General features: G+C 36.1%; 1 protein-coding gene across 1 annotated transcript in view; it reads right to left on the minus strand.

The window, feature by feature from the left end:
* Positions 1-16,196, minus strand: part of Cep120 (centrosomal protein 120kDa) — a gene marked incomplete at its 5' end in the record, with an annotated part of 52,250 nt that extends 36,054 nt beyond the window's left edge. The window contains 6 exon segments of the mRNA XM_013507086.1: positions 500-727; positions 2,306-2,503; positions 7,029-7,177; positions 11,998-12,139; positions 14,381-14,495; positions 16,040-16,196. Coding sequence (XP_013362540.1) covers positions 500-727; positions 2,306-2,503; positions 7,029-7,177; positions 11,998-12,139; positions 14,381-14,495; positions 16,040-16,196 — 989 coding nt within the window.
* Positions 16,197-19,677: the final 3,481 nt, after the last annotated feature.

Genomic DNA, 19,677 nt, shown 5'->3' on the forward strand with positions numbered 1-19,677 from the left:
TAATAAAGAGTCCCAGAAACCAGATCTACAAACAATTTTGTCAGTTGTCCTTCTGCCGCAATCAATGGCTCTGAGCTGGAAGTAGGGAAGGTATTCTACTACACAAGACGAGCTGAGAAGCTAAGAGGGCTCTGAGTGCAGTCACTTATGAACTGTAAAGTAGAAGCTACTGAGTCAGAAACACTCCTGTAATGGCAGCACTTGGGAGGGTGAGGCAAGACTGCCATGAGTTTGAGGCCAGCCTCGGCTAGAGAGTGAATTCAAGGCAGCCTGAACTACATAACAAGACTCTGTCTGAAAAAATAAATAAATAAAACAAAGCGGGAAACACTGCACTCTTTTACAAGGTTCATTCAGAAAGGAAGAATCATTACATAGACCACTAGTTAAGAATAATAAAGATACTCTGAGGACAGCTCACTCTTTGGAGGCTCAGCTTTTGTTAAGCATGAGTGACACTGGAGGAGCTAGAGGAACATAAGGGGAGGTCACTACTTGCCTGGCAGTCGATGCCTTCTCTCTGCAGAGCCACAGACACTCCCACAGTTGGCGCTAGCTCTAGAGGAACAGGAGCGAGCTTTTGTTTGGCTCGGTTTGGAGGGTCAAGGATAAAAGCACCCTCAACTGTGAGTGGGTGCTGGTTGATTTCTGTACTGCCCTTTTGCAGTAGGCCATTTAAAGGTATTTCTGTACTACCAAGTGACTGGTCTCCACAGCACAGATGGATCTAATTTGAAAGGGAAAAGCAAAATGAGGCTTTATCTCTTCTCTAAATACCATAAACAACAAATTACAAAATGATTCATAGGGGAATATGATGAAGGCCGACTCATCCACTTGTTCAAGGTAATTCTCACACAGGATTGTTAAAACCAGTGATAAAACAAAATTTACTAGTAAATCAAAAGTAATTTTCATTCCTTCTTTATTCCATTCAGTAACTTAGGCTATCATCCTTTTTTTTTCTCTTTGCTAAGCTATGGTCATTTTAATATTTCACTATGTTACTTTACCTATGCAAATTGTATAAAAAAGAGAATTTTAAAAATATCTTAAAGATTTTCTGATTTCCATTTTACTATTAATTTAAATGTAGTTCTGAAAAATACATCAGATAAGTCTAATTTCAAATTTACACACCTCAAGTCAGTTTGTTTTATTCACCCTTAAAACACCACTAGCATTTCTTTTTCTCTTTTCTTGCATTTCATGTTTTTACCTATAAAACAGGGATGAGCAGTAAAAGTAAGAGAGTACCTCTGGGGTAAAAGGTACTGTTAATGATAACTGATCAGAAGTTCAATACTACCACCTTTTGAAAATTAAAGAAAAAAAAAAGACTGTTCCAGCTCTGTGTTATGTAACTACTCTTCCTCCCCCAGTACTGAAGCCCTGAAAGACAACACTGTGAAGAATGAGCTAGCAATACATTTTTCAAAAATATTTTTTGCTCAAATATCAATAGTGATTGGTTTAACAGAGAGCTGGAACTTAAGATGCAATATATTAGATATAATAATTCTATGGGCTAAAGACAAAGCATTTTTAATGACTTAAATGTCTATTAGCAAACTAATGAAGTTAATGCTTTTGGTAAAGACTGAGGAAAAACTAAAACTCAGACTACTTTTTCCTTTATTTTATTAGTTTATATAGTATTTAGTTTTCTAAATTATCTTGAGTTTAGCAGAATCATTTCTAAAATTTAGTACTAAAATTTTTAACATATTTTCTCACATCCTGCCCCCCAAATAATAATTGCCCAGTTTAATAACTGAGATTTCTTTGAACAAATGGCTGCCCCTATTCTTATTCCTACTGAAATTCAATCAAAAATAATTATCATAAATGTAATTTCCACTAAACTTTACTTTTAAATAAAAATCAATTTAAAGAGTTACAAAAAGGCCTCAAGGAGATAGAGGCCTTTTTTAGAAACATATCTTTATCTCCGATTTAATGGCAATAAGGTACATTCTGAAATCTCAAGTATGTGATCTGCATTCCCATACTAAGCCTCTCCACCAATAAGGGAGGAACTTTGCCTCTGGCCATAGCTGTGGTCTCCAGGCACAGCCTTTTACTGTAAAGGATATACCTCTTCTTTCAATAACTGGGCAATTTGATCTTATCTCCTAAAATTTGAATAACAATAATTCTAAAGATTTAGATAATACCTAAAAAAGTAACAAATATGGCAGAAATATCTCCATTATTGAAATAAGACAGATTAACTTCTAGTTTAGTACTAAACAAACATTTAAAAAACCATCTTTAATAAAAAATAATTTGCTGTACTACTTACCTGTAGTTTAGGCTGCAGAGCCAGGTATACACGAAGGATTTCTACACTGCTACGTATGCGAACAGATGCTCTCTCTGGCTCAAAGTTTGGGTTGATTAAATCATTGAAGGGTTCATTTGTAACATCATTTCCCAGTAAAGAGTAGTAAAAGAAAAATTCAGGCTGTCGTTCTGGAAGCTTCATGGTACATGGAATTAACTAAACATTTAAGGAAAAAAAAGTATTATATTTCTAAATATAATATGTGTATACACTAAATATGTGTATATCCCACTCCAAAAATATTTCCTAAAATGTTAATTTTTTGTCTAACAAATTCACAACAGGGCTGTAATTCATGTGTCTCTCTGCCAGACTTATTGAACCACTAGTGCTGTGCATGCATGATTGCTCCACTGGGTAGACTTTTATTAATTTTTTTAGTAAAAAGGTCAACAAAAGTGATTAGATCTGTTTGTCTCAGCAGTAGTATAAGCTAACCCATGGGGCATTCACGCACGCACCACCTATGGTTCAAGGTAGTGGGAATACATTAAGTCTTAAAATTAACCACTCAGTTGGGTATGATGGTTGAGGAAGGAGAATAACCATGAATTCAAGGACAGCCTGAGCTACACAGTGATTTCAAAGCCACCCTGCACTACACAGTGAGCGCCTATCTCAGACAAGATTGGGCGTGTTCAGGGTGATATGGCTGTAGACGTGACAGCCTAGCTCAAAAAATAAAAAAACTGGCCACTCAAAATTGTAAATCTCTGCCAAATTACTAAATTACCCATTCAGTACTGTTTAAACAGTCATCTTTTAAAAGCACAGAGACTAAAAGACTTTTAACAGGTTACACTGTTTTAAATTTTTCATTTCACCTAAATAATTCATGAATGAAAGTGTGAACAGTTTTAGAAAAGTCAAATATTTTAAACTAAGCTTTCCTCTTCACACATTTCATCTTACCCTTATTCTATCAATAAAGGCTCCATCTTATAAATGAGAAAAGGTTTTAAAAAATCTTAATCTGGGCTATTTTTTTCTCCTTTTACCACCCATCTCCTAATCCAGGCTACTTAAAATGTCTTGAATATAGTTAGGTATCACTCAGTATGGTTGCTAAATACTGATATGCTCACATGAAAGTTACCTAAGATATAATGTTAGGTTAAAAAAAAGTTACAGTAGAACTTAAGGACATAAATGTAATTACTTAGGTTATAACAGCGCAGTATCAGACACATAATATTCAGAAATGTAAGTTATTGTTTTAGTCCTACACTTAGAAATATACCACTGAATTGAGTAGTTTTAAGCATGTGATATATATACAACATATATATCATGTGTATGTGTACAGACACCCATAAAGCTATAAATTCTGGAGTTAGATTCCAGCCCTAATCCTGATTCCATCAATGAAATGTTGTGAAACCTTAGAAAAATAACTTCAGTGTTCTATGCTCCAACTCATTTAGGGTCGTAGGAAGTGTTAAAAAAGAAAATGCCTGTTGCATGCTATGATAGTGCCAGTCACAGGGTTAGCTGTTGTAATGTGAAGATGAGAAAATATCAAGGGAAAAACACATTTCCCTTAACAATGACAATTTCAAAGTGTAATCAGAAGAGACTTACGTATTTTTTTATTTCTTCCATAATCAGAAAGCAATAAAAAATGTTAAGTAATAAAAGTGGCCCTTATATATTTCATGTACCTTTAAATAATTCTCACTATTGCAAGCTATTCTTTTTAAGATCTCTCATTTCTAGGCATGGTGGCTCATCCCCTTAATCTTAGCACTCAGGAGGCCTCCGCAGAAGGACCAGAAGCTATATGGTGAGACCTTGTCTCAAAACAAAACTAACAAAACAATAAATACTTCTTTATTATCCTGGAATTTAGAGAGACCACAGAGTTTCTTTTATTCTCTTAATTTTCAATATTTAAGAAAAGGAAGAACATAATCACCATCAGTCTTCTTGCTCCAGTGTATCCTTCTGGACTAATCACTGATTTGCACCTAAGAAGCTATGTTGGTATAATGTCTTTCACTACGTTGAGAAGAAAGAACCAATGTGGATAGTAAAACTAAGTGGATAGTTTCACTCTGAACCATGACAATGTAGCCAGTCAACTATAATGTAAGCAGTCGCAGTTCCATTTATTTCCTCCTGCTCTCAGCTGTGGGATACCACAAATTTGCTTTTAATCTCTACAGTTTTTTGCCTATTCAGAATATTTTATATTCGTAAAGTGAATCATACATTGTGGCCTTTTATGCCTGACTTTCTTCACGCAGCATGCTTTCAATAGTCATCTATGTGTAGCATGCTGCAGTAGTTCCTTCTTTTAGAGCTATGGCTGTACCACATTTTTTCCATTCTCTGCTGATGGACATCTGGGTAGTTTCTAAGATGAGTAGTGGTGTTATGAACATTTACATGTAGGCATTTGTTTTGACACCTGTTTTCAATATGTTTGCATGCATATTCATAACTGGAATTGCTGGGTCACCTGATAATTGTTTAGCATTTTGAGGAACCTGTCTGGCTTTAATTTTTACAGAGAGCACCTTTCTAGACATCTCTTTCTCTCTCTCTGTGTGCATGTAGAAATTAAAGCGGAAGAGTAATTTGTCCCAATAAGTCACCTATTACTAAAAACTTTATTCGTTTCAGTTGTGGACTTCAGAGGTAAGTTATGCACAATAAGCTTTTATCATCCACATGTAGCTTCTTACACAGAAACTACATGAAAAATACTTCACTATTATAACATTCCTCATGCACTATCTGCAAAGATGGCACCACAGGAGTATCATGGCTACACTAAGAACAGTCAAGCCTCAGAAAGGAAAGGAACTTGCCTAAGTTAAAGGAGCTCGTCAATATTGCGATGAGATCCCAACTAATATCTGTCTTACTCTAAATCCTGTAAGAAACAGGACAGCATAACATAGGAACAGAAAGAATGGGGAAAATAACCATATAGTCAGAAATATTTGGTCCATTTACTTGCTATAAAATCTGCCTAAGATTGGGCTACCTTACCTCTAAAATGAAAATAATAATCCTCTAAGGTTGTGGTAGAATTATATGTGAGATATGCAAAACAGCACAAGGTCCATTATATAGCACACAGAACACGGTAAGTGAGCAATAAATACCAACCACTGTGCTTCACCATGGAGGCAAGAAATAAAATGGCAATTCAAACTGGTGCACAAATACGTCAACACAGTAAAAATATGGGAGACTCCTGGTCACCTGACACGTGGGAATGAGTGTTCTCATGTGGCTTAATAAAAAGACAACTTTCTCAACAACTTTTAGGGTGGCATATTAGCTGAGGCAATTTGTAAGTAGAGATTTATTAAGAGAAGAAAAATAAATAAATTGATGGGGAAAGAGAAGAGTACACCTATTAATGAGGAAGTGACAGCACTAGACTGGAAGAAAAAGAGTAAATAAGAATCCAAAGAAAGAAAGCTGATATATAATAAATAGTACATATATAAATAGTATATACACCATATAGTCTATAAATAGTATATATGATATACCCACACATACATACATATATGTATGCATATATATAAACACACATATATATATGATATGCTATATATATATGTATGTGTGTGTGTATATCCATCCTTTTTGTAGTGGGCATGACTTATGTTACAAAGTAAATGCATCCTGAGAAAAATTTTACTTGAGAAATCTTGAAAGTCAAATAAAAACATAGTCACTGATTGCAAATTTCTCTTGTGAATGTAGCTCATGTGGGAATTTTGTGACTCTAAGAAAGTGACTAATAAAAATTTGAGTCATAAGCCAATTAAAAATATTAATTCCAGCTACTACAGGCCCATACAATGTCAAGAATAGTGGACTTAATCCTGAAATAGGCAGTAAAAGAAGAGCTAGTTCTGTACTGTGCACCACTGGGAAGAGTCCATCCACCAAGACTACCCTGGCATATGCATATGACAAGACTGCAAGGTCCTGACTAGGTTTTTAACCAGGGTGCTTTGCAGGGATGTTTAGATAGCTGGTAACCCTGAGAAATTAGGTAACATGTCTTCTCACACAAAGAGCAGAACTATTTACTGCTTACAGTAAAAGTGATGCATTACCCAAACTGATTTTTCTCAGCTGTGCAGAAATCCATTGTATGCCCCTGTGTGCAGTCTCTGTGGGACTTGGAGTAAAGAAACCTGAAGAAAATATACTGATAATTATGTTGTCTGTTATGCTGAGACTAAAAGTCCTTTGGTCTCACTAAGAACCTTTTGTCTTCTGCCAGTATTCAGAACAATACAGGCTAACATACTAGTATTTTAAAAAGGTAAAATATAATCATAGATCCAACAGTATGAACAAAGTGTTACTGTAATTGCAAATAACTCCAGAAAGTACATGTAAAAAGCAAATTCAAAAAATCCTTTCATCAGTCCTTCAATGCCATATGGTGCAAGGGAATAGTTATTGATGGTTATATTTATTGATGGTTATTTTCCTAAATCCTGAAGTCTAATTTATTCTCTCACTGCCAAGGTATTGAAATCCAGTCTCTTCCTAAAGCTAGGGTGCTTTTTTATAAGAAAGAAAATATTTTTGAATGCTTTTTTAAAGAAGTCTACTGGAAATAATTTCAATATCTAAAAGGTAGTATTTATAAAATAACATGCTTTTAAATCTTTCATGAACAACTAATCTTGGAATGTCTCACCTGCTCCAATTGGGTGGCAAATGCTATGGTCACTGACATAATGAAGGAGTCAGTACAATACTCTGCTGGTCCAATCTGATGATAGCCTCCTTCCTCATTTAGCACTGCTACAATGTCCTTTGGGTCAAGTCCAGGCAGGCTGGCAGGTACTTTACACAGAAAAACACAATTAAATTACAGTTTGCATACACTACTGTAATATTTTAGAAACACAGTATTTTTAAATTTGCTTGGCAATATTTGTGGATATAATTAATATCTCAAAAGGTTTCCTTTAATTTCTTACTCTCCAAGGAAATTTTCTTTAACCTTATTCCGTCTGTATGTAAGAATTAGAATATAACATTTTTAAAATTTCAATTTAACAAACCATACAGAAAAGGCATCTAACATGAGTGTCCTAGTGAACCTAAACTGGGAGGTGAAGAATAAGTAGACTTAGCTAACAAGAGAAAGATGACTAACCAGAAAACAGGGGAATGACAGTGTGTTCCAGACAGGGAGAGAATACATACAAAAACACAGAAGTATGAGAAAACATATGGCTGGAAAAGCCGAACAGGTGTGGTCTGCTGGATCACCGAGTGAGGACTGACCTATAGACAGAAGTGTGGTTGGAGAGATAAGCAGAGGCTCTATCATGAAGGGGCTGCCTGAATACTGCAATGAAACATTTGGATGGGTTTTTAAGAATAAGGGAAAACATGAAACAATTGAGAATCACTAATATAATCAAAAAAGTTTCAGCATGAAAAGACTAGACAAGAACAAGGATTTTCAAACTGCATAAAATATACACACCGTAAAATAACAGATAATATCCAGTGTTGGGGGAAATGCAGAAGCAGGCACTTTCTACATACTAGTACAATGTATTGAAGGGTAACACATTAATGTTTACCAAAATTCTGTCTATTCGTATCACATAAACAAGTAATTCTTCTAGAAGTTAATTCTAAAGAGATGTTCTTACCATAATATTAGCTAAAATAATGTAAGTGTTAAGAGCACAAATATTTAAGTCACGTAGACCAATTGACCAGTCCCAGTTGTCTTTAGTTATATCAGAAAACAGTATGATCTCCTTTACCATCTATTTTTTCTTCTGCAAAGCTTTTGTGTGGCTGTCAAGAACACCAAATTAAACACTGCAAGTAAGACACTTAGTGCAGTATCTGATATATTAATTACTTTAATAAAGGCAGCTATTATATGATAAGGACAACAGAGCCTAGAAATTAAAATAATAACTATGAGAGGTTTCTCACGGTCAGGGAGGAGTTATCAATATGCAACAGAGAAAAGTAGCAATAAATCTTGTGCAGGAATGGAACTGAAAGTGCAGTGTGAAGCCATGCTGTTTCAAATCATACAGAAAATAAATACAGATGGGAAGGTATATATATGCTATGTTTAAGCATGTCTCCACCAGAACTCAGGAGTTGAAATTTATGACCAATGTGATGGTAGTAAGAGGTAGGGCTTTTAGCAACAGGTGATGAGGTCAGGAGAGCACCTCCACTGTGAATAGGATGAGATGCCCTCATAAAAGAGCTTGACAAGAGTGAAATCCTCTCTTTCCCTTGGGCCCTCCACCTCACAAAATGGCAGGGCCTAATCCTAGACTTTCCAGCCTCCAGGAATATAAGGAGTAAATTTCTGATCTTTATAAACTACTCAGTTAGTGGTAGGCTTGCAGCAAAAAATGGGCTAAGACTATCTATTTATTATGGATAGACGGACAGAAGGATGGATAGCTAAATCCAGGACTGAGACTGGGAAAGATGAGTCTAGAATATCTTCTTGTGCCAGAAAACAAGAAGCTCAAAGAATTACACAGACAGTGTGACCTGTCATCAAACCAAACTGAACCTCAAACTGGAGATAAGTTTATTGCTTTGAATGCATATATTAGATAAAATCTAAATTCAATTATCTAAGCTTCCACCTTAGAAGTATTTTTTAAAAAATGAAAGCAAATGAAGTCCAATGAATAGAGAAGAAAATAAAAATTAGAGCAGATCAATAAAACAGTACAGCCACTGAAGATAGGAAATCAGTTGGGGGGAAAAAAAAATAAACAAAACCATCAGCTATTTCTCTGAAAAGACAGAGCCAATTAACCTCTAAACAAAAAAAGTGACAGAACACATGTTACTAATACCAGAAATGAAAGAGAGGACATTTTTACAAATCCTATGGACATTAAAGGGAAAATAAAGGAGTGCTGTGAACAAGCCTATACCCAGAAACTTAGTAACCTAGGTGAAAAGGACTACAAATCACATAAGAAGAAACAGACTATCTGAGTAGGGGTATATCTACGAGAGAAATAGAAATAATTATAATCTTCTAAAACTGAAAGCACATCTAGACAAGTTTGCAGGTAAATTTTATCAAAAATTTAAGGGAGAAATTGTATCAATTCTCTACAATCTCTTTCAGGAGATAGAGACTATTTCCTAATTTATTTATCATCAGCATTATCTGAATGCCAAGATCAGACATTACAAAAAAGAAAAAAAAAAGCAAAAGAAAATACATGTCAATATCTCATGAGCATACAAGCAAAAATCTTTAACAAAAATATTAGCACATCAAATCTAACAAAACACAAAAAGAATTAAACTATATATCCTGACCAACTGGAATTTATATTGGGTATGCAAACTTGTCCAACATTCAACATGCAAAACTCAATTAATGTACTGATAATATCAACAGGCTAGAGAAGAAAAATCACATGGTTGTATCAGTAGATGCAGAAAACACACCTGATAAAATCCAACACTCATTTGTGATAATTAAAAACAAACAAGTAACACACATCTCTGCCAACTAGGATAACAGGGAAACTTCCTCAACTTGATGAAGAATATCTATCTATATAAATCTTACAGGTAATATTATACTTAATGGGCAGAAATTCAAAAAAGTGTTCCTTCTAAGATCATACTTAAAGTCCTTGGTAGTGCTGGAAGGCAAGCAAAGGTATCATAGTAGCAAGAAAGAAACACTGTACTATCTCTTTCAGTAGGTGACATGATTATTTATGTAGAAAATCTACGTGTGGAAAGACTTGCAGAAAAAGTCTGTGGTTAATAATGATCACAGCAAAGTGACAGGATATAAGGTTAACATATAAAAGTCAGTAGAGTTTTCCAATACACCACAATACACAGAATTTTAAATAAAAACATTTCAATTGACATTAACACCCCTCTAAACTGCAAAACTTAGCTATAAATCTAACAAAAATATATATAAGATCTGAGGAATTCTAGTAAATTTCTAATAGAAGAAAATTCTAATAAAAGAAATAAAAAAATTTAAAAGGGAGACTGTATGTTCAGGAATATGAAGATTCAATATGCTAGCTCCTCCCAAGTTGACCTACAGATTTAATGTAATCCCAACCAAATTTTAGAAAATTATTTTTGTGGATGCTATGAAACTAATTCAAAAGTTTATATATAAATGCAAATGACCCAGAATGGCCCATTTCAACATTAAAGATCAGATTCTAAAGACTAATACTATCTAACTTCAAGACTTATTATAAAGCCACAGCAATTAAGTACAGTTAGGTGATGTTTCATAAAGAAGCAAAAGCAATCAATGGAGAAAAATAGTCTTTCCAACAAATGTTGCTATAACAACTTGGTGTCCACATGTAAAAGAAAAAAAGAATCTAGACACAGCTTACAACCTTCAAAAAATTAACTCAAAACAAATCATAGACATATGTGTAAAATGCAAAACCAAAAAATTCCTGGAAGATAACAAGAGAACCAATAATTTTTCTGATATTCCAACAAAGGCACAACCCATGAAGGATATAATTGATAAACAGATGAAAAAATTTAGAAGTCCTGTGAAAGCCAATGTCACAAGACAAACAAGCTCCAAACAAGCTCTGGGAAACACATCTGTTAAAAATACACTTGATAAAAGACTGTTATCTGAACTGACAAACCCATAGCAATAAGAAAACAAACAATCAGATTAAAAAACAGGCCAAAGACCCAAACAGACACCTCATCAAAGATGTGGCAGATAAATAAATGTAAGTATATTCAGCATAATATGTCACTGAGAATTCTGAAATTAGAAGAACAATGAAATACCACTATACACCTACCAGAATGGCCAAAACCTGACAAACTGACAACATCAAATGCTGGTGACAACATGCACACTAAGCACTAAGCAACAGGAATCCTCATTTACTGACAATGGCAATGTAAAACAGTACAGCCATGTTCTAAGATGGTTTAGAGACTTCTTACAAAACCAAACATACTCTAATCACAAAAATCTAGCAATCACGCTCCTTGGTTCTACCCCAACTGAAAACTTAGGTCCACACAAAAACTTGCACATAAAAAAACAAAAACAAAAACAAAAAAAACTTGCACATAGATGTTTATAGCAGCTTTATTCATGACATCAAAAATTGAAAGTAACCAAGATTTTCTGTAGTTGCTGAAAGGGTAAACAAGTTGTGGTACATCCAGACAATGAAGTATTATTCAGTACTAAAAAGGAATGAGCTATCAAGCCATGCACAGACATGGAGGAATCCTAAGTACATCAAATGAAAGACATCTGAAAAGGCTACACAGTGTATAAGTCCAACTAAACGACATTCTAGAGGAGGTAGGGAAGAAAATAGGAAGGTTTCACTAAACTACAAAAAAACAGAATAGCATATCTTTCTTAAGGCATTCCTATAGTCATTCTAGAAGTAAATTTACTTACACAGCAATCTTTAAAAATAGACAAATTTCTTTGTTCTATTATATATCAAATGAGATTTTCCTACTTCTAAGATTTGTAAACAACAGCTAGAGCAACAGGTGCCGCCTATGTAAAAATGTCCCAATATTTGTCTGAAGCACTACAGTGAAATCAGTTTACATTCCTGCAGCTATCTCCTCCCCAGCCAAAAGTGCTCCTCCACACAAACCTTTTCCATCTCGAGGCGGGGCTCCCTTTGCTTTAAAACTATCCACTGGGGCCTTTGTATCTGTTTCCAAGGTGATGCTTATCTGTATTTCAGACTTGAACTTGGTGTATTTGTTACTCAGCAACTGGTACCACTTTGGTGCCTAGAGAATAACGACAATGCAACAACTTAAGAGTAGGCAAAGACAAGTGCGGTAGCACACACCTGCAATCCCAGCACTTAAGAGGCTGAGTCAGGAGAATCATCATTAGTTCAAGGCCAGCCCGAACTACATAGTGAGATGCTGTCACAAACAAACCAACCAACCAACCTGAAAAATACATTTTTAACTACTTACAGATTTCATATTTTTTTCTGTTACACAATTTCAAAAAAGTAAATCTAGATGTTTCGATTTATAGACAACGAATTTATTTTAAACTTCAAACATTCTTCTAGCCAATTTCAAATTTATCTGCTAGCAAAGAAAGGAAAAACATTTTAGTTTTCCAAAAATAAATGTAATTTTGAACCATTCTCCTGAACTTTGCTCACAAAGATGATGACAGACTATCCAGAAGACTACACAAAGGGATGAGGAATGCCAAGAGCATGCACAGGTAGCATCTTTCCCTTAAACACACACCCCCTCACCAATTCACCTTCTGCGCAACACAGTGGCTGCAGAAGTGCCCTCCAGACACCTGTACGCTGCAGAAGACAAGGTGGGCAAGGGAACTGTTAGGGACTCAAGTAGGGCTTAGGGTCTAAAATCTTTTCCAGGGTAAGGTCTAAGAGCAGAGAGGTGATAAATATCCACAGATGGGGGAAAGAACAAGTTGTCTTTTTAAGTATTCAAAAATTTTACCTCCTTTTGAATGATTCCAATTTGGGGCCAATTTATCTGCAAATATCATACTCAGCAATAAAAATGTTAATAATAGATAAATCAGGTTTCTATGAAGAAAAACAAGATCAAATGAAGAATGGAGAGGGGGAAAAATGATGGAATTTAAAATAAAGAGGATTTTTTTTTAAAAAAACAGGGGATTGAACCTGGACCTTCACACTGAGCTATACCCTGATCCCTTTTAATTCTGAAACAGAGTCTCACTAAGTTGGAAAGGCTGGTCTTGCACCTATAATCTTTCTGCCTCAGTCAACCAGAGTCCTGGGGATTATAGACAAGAGCTGCCATGCCTGACTACTTTTTCAATTTTTCAGTTTTTTTGTTTTTAAGAAAGAGTACTGTGACCAAACAAAGACATTAAGAAAAACTGAAAGCTTTCTAAAGTCAATCACATAAAAAAAAGGTGGGAGAATACTTAAAAAGACCTAAGAAGCATGTTCAAAAATAAAAAGCACTAACACAGGAATCAGGACCCTGAGTTCTTTTCTTTGGGGAGAGGAGGTATTAACTATTAAATAATACTAAATGTAATAGTAGATGTATTAACTATTTGGGGAGAGGAGGTATTAACTATTAAATAATACTAAATGTAATAGTAGATGTGTCACAGTAAGGTCACTTACTCTAACTTAGAGCAAGTTACTTGACTTCTCAGGACTCAGGTTCTTTCTCTATAACACAGGAGAAATAACACAAATGTTATAGAGTTATTCTGATGTTTAAATGAGTTATTGTGGCAAAGTACTAAGAAAATTTCCTGACACGTTAAAAAACAATAATTTGAGTATTATAATATCATAAGAAACGTAAGGATTATGTATTTAAAGCAAACTGAAAGGGACCAATAAAGATGCTAATGTAAACTGAAAACTTAATTGAAATACAGTATTTTTATAAGCAGTACTCCTTCCCTGATATAATCTGCAAGGATGAAGAGGAGAAAAGCCAAGCCAGGAGGTTATCACAATAGCCAAAGAAAGAAACAACTGAGTTTAAGTTAAGTCACAGCAGTGAAGTCACCGCAATGAAAATGCAAAATAGTGGATCAAAGGGAAAAACAAACTGCAATGGGGTGACTACAAAGGAAGGAATGAGACAGCATCAAGGAACTCATATTTCTAGCTCATATATAAATGGAAAGAGAATGGTGAATATGTACTGAAGCAAGGAGGCCTGGGAGACCAGCTTTGGAAGAAAAGCTCAGGAGTTGAAAAACATTAAGCTTATGGCAATAGCAACTTCGATACACACTTGGGCTCAAAGGCAAGTTTCTTTGGGAAAGATAGTTCAAAGGAATGATTAAAAGGTTAGACTTCCAAAGCAAAGTCATAAACTGAAATACAAGATGTGTCACACTACATCACACTATATTAGAACCCATGACCTGTATCATTATGTAAGAAGTGTCCTATACATCAGAACCATGATCTATGTCAGATTCTGACAGTATATATTAAAAGCAGTGACCATTAACAAAACACCAAAAGGCAATACCTGCTTTGTTTCTTGGGCACTTCTCAAGTCCAAAACAATGTAACCTACAGTTTCCTTGGCTGAAGATACAGGATCCAAGGCAAAACACTGGAGTTTGATAGGAGTACGCTGTAGTCTGTAACATAACAATTTATAGAATAAATGTTTTTGTTATATTGAACTGACTTTCTATTATCCTTGACAAAATTGCCTATTATTATCCCCATGATTATAATTTTGTTGGGTCAACTAGAGAGTTTCTAAAAAATTCTTCAATTAGCAAGAATACAGTTATATCTATTTATGTATATACTAATATACAAAACGTCAAAATTTTAGTCTTTCATGTAAAGGAGTATCATCTAGGTCAACGTTGCTTAAACTTTTATAATCCACAGTCATCTGAAAGCCAAGAATTATCTAAGTCTTCATGATTGAAAATTATCTTCCTTAAATTGTACTGTTACTAAGAAAAAATATATATGCTTACAGCTTTTTGTAGCTATAAAAATAAACTGAGGATATAAACACCATAAAATCAAACTACTAAAATTTAAATTACTAAATTACTATAATTCATAGCAATGTTCTGTAAGATGTTCTGACTGGCATAACATGGGCTCTTTTGTGTTTGGAAACCACTGAGCTGAATGGACTTTGTCATCAATTTTACCTAGTGGAATTACTATTTAACTGCACTTACCATAAAACTTGCTTTTAAATTCATTTGTGCTTTTTCAGCTTACAGTGATCAAAGTGTACCACTTAGCACTAACAACTGCAACACAGCTACAAATGCAGGCCCCGACATCGCACAGCAGGACTCCGCCCAAGCAGATATTCCAGACACTACTAAGAGGACACGCAACATTTTGATATTTTCTAAGAATTTCATATCCCTTTAAATAAACGGACTCATTCAGCAGTAGAAGCAAATGAATTTCTCCCTGCTTTCCTTTCTTTGTTAGTTTTCTATTTTGATTTGATTTAGTATTGAGAAAGAGCAAGTACTGAAGTCATTATGTTTACCAGAAGCTATATTTTCAATCTTTAATAAAAATACTGCTGTTCTTAATTTTCTGGTTATAGAGTTCATGAAAAAATAAGATGCTATAACTTTAATTAGAAAGTATCCTCCAAAAAAGAAAGTGTCTCATATAATTTTTTTCATTGGATATCTCTGTATTTCCTTGGCAAGCCAAATAATCATAGAATAAATTAATACAAATAACAGTGAATTCCAATCCCTATTTGGAAAGCATCATCAAGGTACTTTTAGATTATCTGCTGTCTCATCTGTTAGCCAAAAGAAAGTTAGTTTAATGAAGTGGTTGAAAGCTTTTAGACTCAGACTCGAGCTAGACTGGCTGGGAGCTACCACCACTATCCAATGAACACACTTAGAGCAAGTTACCAAGCTATTTAACCTCTCAGCCCTGTTTCCTCATCTCTAATAGTAGAGAAATAATAACTTCATAGGATTATTCTGATGTTTAAATGACTTATTGCAAAGTATAATGAATGAAAATTTCCTTGCATATTAAAAAATACTAAAAAATACGATTATAGCTATAATGTAATGAGGTAGTATTTGTAAAAGCCTAAAAAAGAGAACAATTAAAAAAAAAAAAGAGAGAGAGACCAATAACGATGGTCATCTAAATTGGAAACAGCAGTCACCTGTGCTGATGAAGTGCTTTCCTATCAATTTCCCAGGCTAACTCAGTGGCAAATTCTGGCTGGTTAGTGTGGTCCACAGGATCAGTAGCCAACTGTTCTCCATCAAACTTTGCTTCTACTATAAGCATATGCTTTGGGCGTTTAGGGAAATGGCGACCTGAAGAAACAAGACTACAGATTAATTGCAAGTGTACAAAAATCAAACAGGATCATCTAGCATGTGTCTTAAAAACCAATACATGTTAAGAGCTGCTGACTTACCACACATTGCATAAACTAACACATACACCTTCAGTTTTATCATTCATAAAAAAACAGGAATCAAATTAAAAGTTATAATTTACATCAGTGTTTCTCAAGTATGAATGTGAGTATGAATCCTCTGGGAATACTGATCAACTGTGGGTTCAGGTAAAATTGGTCTATCATATAGGCCCAAGGCCCTGCATTGCTAAAAAGATCTTAGGTTATGTCAATGCTCCTGCACTTGGTTCCTAATTTTAAGCAGTAATGATTGCAATAACATCTGGAATGAAAGAGTTAAAAATGCACTTATCCCAGTATATTACCAGTATTGACATAGTGATGGAATTTTAGTTACTCTTTGGCTTTTTCGTGTGTGTTGATGGGAAGTGAACCAAGGGTCTTTACATGAAGGTACATCCATTGAGCTTTTCTATTTTGAGACAAGGTCTCACTAGGTCTCTAAGTTGCCCTTATTTTGAGACAGGGTCTTGCTAAATTGCACAAGCTGGCCTCAAGCTTGAGATCCTCTTGCCTCAGCTTCCCTAGCCACTGGCATTACAGGTATGGGCCACCACTCCTGATGATTAACTTAAGTAAATAAGTACACAGACCTTTATATCCTCTCTTCTACTCACACTGGCTCCAGCTACCTGGTTGGAATTAAATAGGTCAGATAGACCTGGATTGCAACCCTGTAAATTTCAACCTGAGGCTCTCATTTAAGTCTTATTTTTTAGGTATTTTAACCCCTCTGACCCGGTTCTCCTAATTAGCACTCAGATCTTTCTCTGGACCTCATTTTCTGCTACTCTAAAAAAATTAACAGATTCCACAAATGAATTTCAAAGAACCTGTACTTTCAGTCAGACTATCATACCAGTCACCTCCAATAAGCCTGAGAACACAGGACAGGCAGTGGAACAAGAAAGTGCCTGCTTCACCCAAAGACAACGAATACATTAAGAACAGAAACCTTGTGTCTTTCATCTTTGGACCTATCACATAGCTTAAATTTTGCTCATGGTATCAAACACTTTCTTTTAAATAAAGGCTTTTCTAGAAATGTAGCCAAAAATTACAAGCAGTGCAATGTAGTTGAAGGGCTGGGAATATATGAAATTGAAAAGGAAGGCAAGTGCGCTCCCATCAAGGAACATCTTTGCTATTGTAATGAGCAAAAATTATCCTTCAGGACACCAGAATCATTTAAGACAATCAGAAAGATTACTGCCATGTAGTGAAGAGCAGCAGATGTTTCTGGAAATGAAAAAAATACTTAGAAAATAGATTATGATGATCGCAGTAGGTTAGGCAGATACACTATTGAGGGCCCCTAATCGAGGGACTCACATTTGAAACTCCCTCAGCTTACATGTAGCACCTACTATGATTTAGAATTAAAAAACACAGTTGTCAACCACTTGGGAATTAGGAATGAAAAGGAAATCAAGGATGACAATAAATCCCAGTCCTCTGCCTAAGGCAGTACTGTGGTTACCATGAGATACAAACACAAGAGGAACACTTTGGAGGATCACATAACAGTTTTAGGTATGTTTGTGGCAACAACATCCCTGGATCCAGGTTCTCCTCCCCGTATCCTACTACGAAATTGAGCTTGTAAAGCACTCTACTTAGGACTATGATGTGTGACCAAAGACTATGGTGAACATTCCAACTATAAAAATGTATTACAGTAAGAGACATGTTACCAATAATCTACCAAAATACTTCCCTTCACTTTGAACACATTTATCCCACCATTCTTGCCACTTTTGGGAACAGTTCCGGCAATCTTCTTTCACGAGGGTCTAGTCACACAGTTGTGGCTGCCTCGATGTCCTGCACAGATGCAAAACATTACCTTTCGCTATCATTTTGACTCTGGAGAAGTCAGAAGTCACACAGTGCCAGATCCAGCGATGGATAAGGACATATCGACAAGCCTTCCTTTCTGCAGGATGGCAGTGGCAGGTGCATTATCTTATTTTTGATCACACTTCACAAAGACATTTATGAATGGAGACTTCAAGAACTGCTTCAAAAAGTGGCAAAAATAATGAGATGTGTTTGAAGCAAAGGGGCATATTCTGAGGGGGGATTAGAGGCAATGTGACTGTAATACTGTACATAAGCGCTCACTATACATTTTGATCATACTATGTTTTTGTTGTGAACCTGTTTCTTAGAATACTAATTCTAAAGTCTTCGGCTTTCAAGTTCTTCTAGAGCCTATTCACTCAACTAATGCAGTAATGGTAAATATCCCCTTCCTTTACTCCGGGCATCTTAGTGCATTCTTCTGTGTTCCACCCGACACGTTCATTCCCTGGCTGGCCGGGCTGTGCAGTCACCTGGAAGGACCTTCTATCCTTATCTATCTAAAAGCTTATGTGCTATTCTGGCCACTTCAACTGCTATACTACCCCACCTCCAAAACTATATTTAGTGCATATCACTTGTTTTTATTATACCGCTTCTCAACATATTTGGGTTCCTGCACATTAATTTGATCTCCAAGTACACAGACCTTTATATCCTCAAAGGGAAAGGCTTATATTACATTTGCTTTCCTCATAGCATAAGGCACAGCTATAACTCTAAAAATCTTTGTTAACCAAATTATAAGATGATTTCAGTCCTATATTTTAAACAGTAATCTAACAATATCGTGCCGACTCTGCATGCGTTTGATCAGTCGCTTATTCCAAAATTGAAAAATTAAGTTTACACCGTTTTTCTCTCTCATGCCCTAAGCAGTACCAGGCCTCTACACAATACTCATCCATGGGGGAAACAAAAATCCAGCCAAGCCTCCAGACAGCTCTCAAGATAACTCCCGATCTGGCTGTTTACAACCTGTCCCCAATTTATCTACCAAGTCCTGGGGCCTCTGCTCTCCTGCAATCTTCTCTCCAGCATAATGAATGCGGAGCAACACAGACACAACACGCCTTGCTTTCCCATTGGTTAGAGGCTCTCTGCTCTTCGCTTCACTGACCGTTCTTTTTTCCTCCTGACACAACCCAAATAAAAGCCACCTCCTCTGGCAAACCTTCCTCGGCTTCCCCACGGAGAGGGGGTCCCTGCCCTTGCACACGCCAGCAGTTGTTCACAGTCTCCGTGCCTGCCCTCAGCTTACAGACCCAGACGTCGCTCACTCACGCTCGGCCGGGCAGTGCCTGCACGCACGACTCCCCGAAGGACAGTGTCATTTACTTGTCACAACGTTAAGGAACAGAAAACACACCCCTCCGCAAGGACAGACCGCAGCCCCCCTCCAACACTGTCGGGGGAAGGGCCCGAAGGCTGGGCTGGCGGAGCAGTGTCCGATCCGGGACTAAGTCCCCGCCAGCGGCGCGGCCCGACGGAGCGTGCTCGGACACCGCCGC

The sequence above is a fragment of the Chinchilla lanigera genome, unplaced genomic scaffold, assembly GCF_000276665.1.
Source record: "Chinchilla lanigera isolate Chin_1 unplaced genomic scaffold, ChiLan1.0 scaffold00120, whole genome shotgun sequence".
Classification (NCBI taxonomy): Eukaryota; Metazoa; Chordata; class Mammalia; order Rodentia; family Chinchillidae; genus Chinchilla; species Chinchilla lanigera.